This window comes from Nerophis ophidion, linkage group LG08 (assembly GCF_033978795.1).
Source record: "Nerophis ophidion isolate RoL-2023_Sa linkage group LG08, RoL_Noph_v1.0, whole genome shotgun sequence".
In the NCBI taxonomy this organism is placed as follows: domain Eukaryota; kingdom Metazoa; phylum Chordata; class Actinopteri; order Syngnathiformes; family Syngnathidae; genus Nerophis; species Nerophis ophidion.
Window position 1 is genome coordinate 44,858,780 of NC_084618.1, and position 9,545 is coordinate 44,868,324.

General features: G+C 42.6%; 1 protein-coding gene across 1 annotated transcript in view; it reads left to right on the plus strand.

Moving 5' to 3' along the window:
• The window catches only part of slc16a3b (solute carrier family 16 member 3b), a 36,475-nt gene extending 27,464 nt beyond the window's left edge, over positions 1 to 9,011 (plus strand). Inside the window, exon 6 of the mRNA XM_061908664.1 lies at positions 1,699 to 9,011. Coding sequence (XP_061764648.1) covers positions 1,699 to 1,949 — 251 coding nt within the window. The 3' untranslated portion in view covers positions 1,950 to 9,011. The remainder of the gene's footprint in view (positions 1 to 1,698) is intronic.
• Positions 9,012 to 9,545: the final 534 nt, after the last annotated feature.

A 9,545-nucleotide genomic window follows, 5' to 3' on the forward strand; every position in this document is an offset into this window, starting at 1 on the left:
CACCACAGGTTTTACCAAGGTTTAACATTATACTGGTAGGCCTGATCGTTACGTCTCCAGTCTTGAGTCATGTCTGATTAATTCCAACAATTTCTGAAAGAGGTTCCGCGCTTTCAAGGTACATACTTGTCATTACACTAATCTGCTGCTCAAAAAAACAAGAGTGAGGGTTTGTTAACAGAGGGTGTTCGAACGACCATGAGGGTCTTTCTTCCTGTTGGTTTTCGTGTTCCGACATTTTTTTTTGTCGTGATTCTGTTCGATTGCAAGCTTGTCGAGGAGGTTGATACACAGCTGATACAGGGTAGGAGGAAATCATCGTAACCTTTGTAAGTCACCATATTGATCGTAGAAAATAGCTTTTAGCTGGCCAACAAGTTATTTACCCCTGACTTGTTACCAGTAACGGGCAAGCTACTTGGAAAATGTAGCTAAGCTAAAGGGGAAGCTGTCCCCGGAGAATTGTAGAAAGCTACACAGCAAAAGTAGCTTTGCCCATCAAAACTACTTTTCACGGAATTTATATCTTATGGGCGCACATATATACTAACAATGTTAATGTCTACAGTATTGATGTTCTCCTTCATCCAGGTCATTGTCATCTCAGAGCATTCAATCGATGGCAACTGGACTGTTTGCTTTGTCTTAAAATACGTTTTGCCTCTCATCCAAGTAGGCTTCATCAATTCATGCTCATAGACTTAGATTGATCCAGTTGCAATTGATTCAATGCCCCGAGATCAATGTTAATGTAACTGAGAGTGTACAAACTACTATTAACTATCTGTCATTTAGCTGGGACACCCTGCAACTACCTTTATGGAGTCTCCACGCCCCTCCTAATGTATTTATTAGTTTGCCTTTTTTTGGCCCACCGATATGTTATTGATTTTCTCTACTTGTAAAAAAAAAAAAAAGCATCTATCTATATCATGACCAAAAAAACAATGACTTGTGTGTTTTTTGGGAACAGTTGGTAATGGTTATGTGGAGTAAAATTTTTCATGAACTCACCTAAATGTGTGTTCCACATCTTAGATAAAGAAAACAGTTACGTTTTATGTTATGGTTTGCTTTAATTAATTGAAACCTAAGATTTCTGCATTGTTTTCTGTAAACGCATACATTTGTCTAAATATTGCCAAGGACAAGCATTATTGTGAGCTTCCTGCATGTCATCACTAAATTAGAAATCTAACATGTGGGAGAAAATTCCTCTGCTATTTTGAAGTATGTATATATTTTTTGAGTCATCCCTCTGTCCATGACTCCCTTGTCATCATGTGACATGAGTGCATACTTGCCAACCCTCCCGGATTTTCCGTGAGACTCTCGAAATTCAGCGCCTCTCCCAAAAAACTCCTGGGAAAAATGTTCTCCCTCAGAAGGCGGGTATACACCCTGGACAAGTCACTACCTCATCGCAGGGCCAACACAGATAGACAGACAACATTCACACTCACATTCACACACTAGGGCCCATTTAGTATTGCCAATCAACCTATCCCCAGGTGCATGTCTTTCGAGGCGGCAGGAAGCCGTAGTACCCGGACGCAACACACGCAGTCCACACAGGACCTTTGGGCTGCCCCATTACCATCACCATCATGAATAATACTGTATTGGTGTAAGGTTACATGTTTGCTGTTAAGCATGAAGATACATAACAAAGCTGATGTTATTTCTTTTGTCTGTCAGGTCGCCTCTTGGATTTTACACACCAGTACAAGTACGTATTCCTGCTGGCGGGCTGCGAAGTCACGCTGTCAGCCATTGTGATTGCCGTGGGAAACTTCCTATGCATCAAAACTGGACAGGAAGATCCTGCTCCACTGGAAATGGCGGCGACTGCTGCGAAGGAGGAGGGCCTCAGCAAGGAGACAATTGAAGGCGAACAGGGGGAAGAGGGAGTCGGCCAGTTGCCTTTGCAAGGGGACGTGAAGGAGTAAGGTGGTTGGGGTGGGGGAAGATGGAGAAAGAATGTCAGGTAATAAGTATTGGGGCGTGAAGACATGATGAGGACGACAAGAGACATAAGGTTAATGAAGCGTACATGTATTAAATACTTTCATATTGCTTAGGAGGAAAGTAGGAATTGTTGTTGACTTAAACCACTGCAGTCACTTTAGTTTGAATGCTTTTTACTGCTGCCGACATCACTTCAGGAACATCATTATTTTCTTCCGATCTATTCCAATTAATCGTTTTACTTAAAAAAAAAATCAATTTAACATTTCACAGCCCAGAACCTCAAACTAACCAGTCTTGTGTAAAGTAATCAACCAACCAAAAAGTGATATGAAAATACCTTCCGGGTAAATTTTGTTGTCACAAAATGACTCCCGTAAAAATCTGAAAGTACTGTAGCTGCTATTAGGGATGTGAATCTTATGACAACTCATGCTTCGATTCGATTCCTGCGGCGATTATTCTATTCAGAATTGATTCCGGTTTCTCTGAATATATTATTTGGTATAAAAATTATCATATTTCCATAACAGGTTGTAGGTTTCTGCTGGGAACGTCTAGCAGAGTCTCCCTTCAGAGAGAGTTTCAATTCCCGCCTCCACGCTAGACATTCAGTCCGAGTGGACCGTGTTCCGTGCCTCTATTGTCGGAGTGGCCAATGGGAGCTGTGGCCGCAAGGTGGTCGGTGTCTGTTGTGGCGGTAATCCCAGAACTGGTGAGGGATGCAGTCAAGCTGAGGGAGTCCTGTCGAATCCTTGTGGCTTATGGGACCCCGGAGGCAGCGGACAAGTACCAACGACAGAATAAGCGGCGCACGGATTTGGGGGTTCGCAGAGGCAAAAACCTGGACATGGGAGGAGTTAAATGAAGCCATGGAAAATTACTTCTGGATGTTTTTAAGGGATTGTGGACCACCATCTGCCGCCTCCGGAGGGGTGAGCATTGCAGTGTCAACACCGTGTTGTATGGTGTGCTGTTGACCTCCTTGCTGAATGTTGTGGATCGGTGGAGGGAATACTTTGAAGACCTCTCCAATCCCACCTACACGTTTTCCTATGAGGAAGCAGTGCCTGGCGAATCTATGATGGGATCTCCTATTTCTGGGGTTGAGGATGCCGAGGTAGTTAAAGGCTCATCGGTTGCAGGGCCCCCGGGTTGGAAGAGAACCACCCAGAGTTTCTTAAGGGTCTGGATGCTGTGGGGCTTTCATGGTTGACAAGACTCTGCAACATTACGTGAACATCAGGGGCGGTGCCTCCGGATTGGCAAACCAGGGTGGTGGTTCCTCTTTTTAAGAAGGGGAACCGAAGTGTGGGTTCTAACTATCGTGGAATTACACTTTTCAGCTTTCCCGGAAAGGTCTATTCAGGTGTACAAAGGGGAGGCTACACCGGAGAGTTGTGTTTTGTGGACTTGGAGAAGGCATTCGATCCTGTCCCTCGGGAAGTCCTGTCGGGAGCGCTCACAGAGTATGAGGTATTGAACCGCCTAATTGTGCCGGTCCGCTCCATGTATCATCAGTGTTGGAGCTTGGTCTGCACTGCTGGCAGTAAGCCAGACCCTTTTCCTGTGAGGGTTGGACTCCGCCAGGGTTGGACTCCGCCAGGGTTGCCCTTTTTTCACTGATTCCATTTACAAATTTTGTGGACAGATTTTATAGGCGCAGTCAGGGCAAAGAGGAGATCCAGTTTGGTGGATGTAGGATCAGGTCTCTGCTTTTTGCTGATGATGTGGTCTTAGTGGCTTCATCTGGCCAGGATCTTCAGCTCTCACTGGATCCGTTCGCAGGTTAGTGTAAAGCGCCTGGGATGAGAACCAGCACTTCGAAGTCCGAGTTGATAATTCCTGCCCGGAAAAGGGTGGAGTGTAATCTCCGGATTGGGGAGAAGATCCTTCCCCAAGTGGAGGAGTTCAAGTAGCTTGGAGTCTTGTTCACGAGTGAGGGAAGAGTTGATCGTGAGATCAACAGGCGGATCGGTGCGGCGTGTTCAGTAATGTGGACAATGCATTGATTCGTTGTGGTGAAGAAGGAGCTGAGCCGGAAGGCAAAGCTCTGAATTTACCGGTCGATCTACATCCCCAACCTCACCTATGGTCATAAGCTTTGGGTTATGACCAAAAAGATTAGATCACGGGTATAAGAGGTCAAAATGAGTTTCTTCCGTTGAGTGGCGGGGCTCTACCTTAGAAATAGGGTGAGAAGCTCTGTCATCCTTGAGGAGCTCAACGTAAAGCTGCTGCTCCTCCACATGGAGAGGAGCCAGATGAGGTGGTTTGGGTATTTGGTCAGAATGCCCTCAGGACGTCTCGCTGGGAGGTGTTTAGGGCGGGTCTGACCGGTAACAGACCACGGGGAAGACCCAAGACACGTTGGAGAGACTATGTCTCCCAGCCGGCCTGGGAACACCTCGGAATCCCCCGGGAGAAGCTGGATGAAGTAGCTGAGGAGAGGGAAGTCTGTAACCTGACTCTTGCCAGATCCTTGTAGTTCGCTGAGCTCCACACAAGGATCTGGGCTCAAGGTCATTGCTAACTCCTTCAAGTTCGCAAAAAATAATGAACCAATCAGGATCGCCAGACGGGATTTCATAGATGTGAGGTAGCGCTGAAGCGACTGTTTGATTCAAACAACAATGGCGGCACGCAACGAGGAGTCGTGTGCTGACATTGATTCTGCTATTGCAATTGTTTTGTCGAATAATAATTATTTAAAAGATAAACAGAGAACTTTCTGCTCTGTTGTCATCCAATGTGTCGGCTGTTCTGTTTTGGATTTCCCAGCGTCGCTCTCATCAGCATCATGGGTTGATTTGGATATGAGTGGTAGAAGTAGCACGTCATTCAAGATAACAGACAAATGGTTTATCCAATCACATACAATGATTTTTTTTTACAAGGCCCCGCCTTCTGAAATACATCTCCTATTGAGAAGTCCCAGATCCTTGTGTGGAACTCAGCAAACTACAAGAATGTGGCGAGAGTCAGGTTAGGAAGTCTGGGCTACTCTGCTTAGGCTGCTGCCTCCTTCATGACCGAACCTCAGATAAGCATAAGAAGGAAGATGGATGGATGGATGGATGGATGGATGGATGGATAGGTGTAGGGTACAAAATATCTTCTTGCCTGCTGACGTGAAATATACGAGCACTGAAAAAGCTGGCCTAAAAAATATATTTAAAAAAATATATATTAGCAATTTTTGAAAATTAGGAATCGATTTTGAATCTCAATAAATGAGAATTGCAATTTTGATGTCAATCTAATTTTTTTAAGCACAATTTTTTTTTAAAACAAAAGTTTATTTATGTCTATGCCAAAATTAAATGCAAAATATACCTGTCACATAAAAAGTACTTCCATTTAGCGGTCCTAACTTGGAGTTAACATCTATGTGTAACAGCTATATGACTATTGCTCAGTCAGCAAAACCATTTAGTTCAGGGGTCTCAAACTGGAGGCCTGCAGGGCCATATTTTGTGGCCCTTGACTTAACTTTGTTGTTCAGCGTCGTTCCAGCTCGTGCACTCAATAGTTATATATATATATATATATTGTGGCAATATTGTATCCCACTAAACACTACAAAGACCAGCGTGCAGGTTTTACCAGGTTTTTATTGCTCATATGTTTTTATACAAAGTTTTCTCTCTCAGAACGTGACTTTTCAGTCACGTTCATATCCTCTCTCCTCATTTGCTCCCGGCCGCTTACTGTTAAAGACAACAGATGATTAGATTAACACGTGCCACCTGTGAAATCTAATCACCTGCCAGCTGTGTCTCGCCGTCAGAACGTGCCCCGCCCCTGCCCGATGGTGCTCGTCCTCAGCACCCTGAACAGCGGTGGTGACTTTTGCTCCTACAGACAGCGCTGCCTACAGCTCACACTACACAAGTATTGGGCATCACAAAGAGCAACCTGCACTAAGCAAGCTAAAATGTCTATGTCAAAATATATCATTTGTACCTTAGAAGTAGAAGTCCTTAACAAATGTAGTCAAGTGGTTAAAAAGTGATTCTAAAGTGAATACTCGATGCAGCCCAACCTCACTCAGACTTACTTCAGCGGCCTCGCAGGTCAAATTGAGTTTGAGACCCCTGATTGAGCCAAATAAAAAAGTTGTTGTTGTTGTCTGAGTAACTGCGCGTAAACCTGTTAATGCTGCAAACCAGGTCATAACTTTCTGTTCCTCACGGACAACCAATCATGCACCTTCTTCTTTTTTGGATTGATTGCCGTGCAACATCAGTGTTCCTTGCTGCCATTGGCTGCCAAAAAATACATGAAAAATATCGACGAAGCTCATCAGTAATATTTCAAAGTAAAATATAAATGTTATTTTGAGTATACAGTATTGTCAAGTAAAAGTCGAGCCCAACAGAAGAAGTAAAGGAGAAAAAAATTAATGGGAAACCACATACGTGTTATTTATTATGCATTCCAACTCAATTAAACGCCAAATGAAAGTCAGCTAACAACGGAAGTAATGGGTTTTTCGCGCCTATAAAGTGCTCTAAAAAACCTCCAAAAACCTCCATCAATGTTCTATATGCACATTGTAAGTATATATGTAATGTAGTATCTGTCACATTCACAATAACATGTCATCTTCACGTATTTTGCTCATTTTTAGCATACAGAGGTGCATTAGTTTCCTTCAACAATAACTAATATAACTAATCATGACAGACTTCACACGAGACGAGGCTATGCCCCCTACTCTTCAGGGTGCAGCCTCCGGTCTTCAGGCCAGGGTCTTCTAAAGATCCCAAAAACTTGTTTTAAAACTGGTGGAGACCTGGCAATCCAGGCTATAGCTCCCAAACTCTGCAACAATTTGCACCAGTCTCTTTGTGATCTTGACTGTGTTGAAACTTTTAAGAAACATTTAAAAAAACTTCTCTTTTTAGTAAAGCTTTTAGTTAATGCACCTTTTAACTATCTTTTTTAATCCACTTTGTATCATTTTCATGATGTTGCCCCTGTTGTTTTAATTGAATTGTTGTTTTACTTCACCTATGTTTTGTGCAACGCTTTGTGATTTTATCTGTGAGAAGCGCTTTATAAATAAAATGTACTTACTTGCTTTCAACAATGATTTCTACGGAACAGATAGATGGACGGAACTTTATTTTCATTGCTCTTAAAAAGTACAATGAAATTAAATTTCTAGTACAAACTGGGGTCGTTTCAAAGAAAAAGGAAAAAAAAAAGGTGGGCGTAAACAAATGTCTTTTTGTGTCATTCTCACCATCTACAGGTCCAACTTTAACATCAATGTTGACAGATCTCTCGATTTATGGCCACAACCTTCAATTATACATCCATCCATCCATTTTCTACCGCTTATTCCCTTTTTTTGGGTCACGGGGGGCGCTGGCGCCTATCTCAGCTACAATCGGGCGGAAGGCGGGGTACACCCTGGACAAGTCGCCACCTCATCGCAGGGCCAACACAGATAGACAGACAACATTCACACTCACATTCACACACTAGGGCCAATTTAGTGTTGCCAATCAACCTATCCCCAGGTGCATGTCTTTGGAAGTGGGAGGAAGCCGGAGTACCCGGAGGGAACCCACGCATTCACGGGGAGAACATTCAAACTCCACACAGAAAGATCCCGAGCCTGGATTTGAACCCAGGACTGCAGGACCTTCGTATTGTGAGGCAGACGCATTAACCCTTCTGCCACCGTGAAGCCCTTCAATTATACAAGTGATTTATAATCTAGAATTAATTTTCGCCAACTCCAGTGTGTCAATTGCAGCTTCCGCCGCAAAAAAGTATAGTTCCTCAGCGTTTGTGCTTATAACAATATCACTAATACTTTTAATTAACTATTATTCAGGTTAGAGCAGTGGTTCTCAAATCTACCGTCCAAAGGCAAAACCCAATAACTCAATTTTGGTCAAAACTGAGCTGATAATAATTTTGGAGTTCCTAGGTGATATGCTTTACATTAGTGTATGCGATATTGTAATTTGTTCCATAAGTAAGCTGTTACGCGCATGGCAGGACCTAGCAACTACCACATAACCGCGTAGATACAACAGAAAAACCTAGTATCTCAAGGGACCAATCGGAGCTTCTTTGTCAGTCGCCTTATTGTCTTTAAAGAGACATTTGCACGAATGGGGGCCGACGGTCAACCTGATTATGTGATATTATGGCACGAGGGGATATTTGTAAGATTGGCCCAGGACGTTGCAAGCACCTTCATTAAATGTATTGTTCTTGATTCTTCCCCTTGCATACACTTTTGGCCGGATAACTGTGGAGGTCCAAATAAAAACTGGACGCTGTACACGGCTCTTGCCCAATGTGCAAACGCAGAATGGGGCCCACCCGAGATTGTGATAAAATATCTGGAGAAAGGGCACACGTTCATGAGGGCAGATTCAATCCATGGCTCAATCGGCAAGAAATTGAAAGCTTGAGAAAACATCTACACGTTTGATGACTTTGTAGATCTTTGTAAGACAGCATCAAGATAGATTGGTTTTCCTTTGTTTTCTCAAAATCAGCTAGAAGTGAGTTACTAGGTTTTGCCTTTGGACGGGAGATATGGGGGTACGCGTACCCCTGGGGGGTACTTGAAGGTATGCCAAGGGGTACGTGAGATTTTTTTTTTAAAATAGCAACAATTCAAAAATCCTTTATACATATATTTATTGAATAATACTTCAACAAAATATGAATGTAAGTTCATAAACTGTGAAAAGAAATGCAACAATGCAATATTCAGTGTTGACAGATAGATTTTTTGTGGACATGTTCCATAAATATTGATGTTAAAGATTGAAGAAATGTTTAGAATTAAGTTCATGAATCCAGATTGATCTCTATTACAATCCCCAAAGAGGGCACTTTAAGTTGATGATTACTTCTAAGTGTAGAAATTTTTATTTATAATTGAATCACTTGTTTATTTTTCAACAAGTATTTAGTTATTTTTTCCCCTAAATAGTCCAAGAAAGACCACTACAAATGAGCAATATTTTGCACTGTTATACAATTTAATAAATCAGAAACTGATGACATATTGTTGTATTTTACTTCTTTATCTCTTTTTTTCAACCAAAAATGCTTTGCTCTGATTAGGGGGTACTTGAATTAAAAAATGTTCACAGGGGGTACATCACTGAAAAAAGGTTGGGAACCACTGCGTTAGAGGACATAAATGGGGCCCTCCAATGAGGTGGCAACTTGTCCAGGGTGCACCCCGCCTACCGCCCGAATGCAGCTGAGATAGGCTCCAGCGACCCCCCGCCACCCCAAATGGGACAAGCAGTAGAAAATGGATGGATGGATATCAATGGATTGTTGTTGGCGATTTTTGGATGTTTTTTAGAGGGCTTTATGAGCACATTAGTTGCAAAAATTCCCCAAAAAAGGTGCAGTCCCTCTTGAAGTAGTGTAAGAACATACTTATACTATGTTATTTAATCGCCAATATTTTCCATCAATAAACGTCCGCTTGAACACAATAATAATTCACATATTTGCTCAGCTGCAATTAGATTTTCTAGCACTGCATTTGCCTTGATGTGAGTTCAAACTGTGCAGTCAACCTG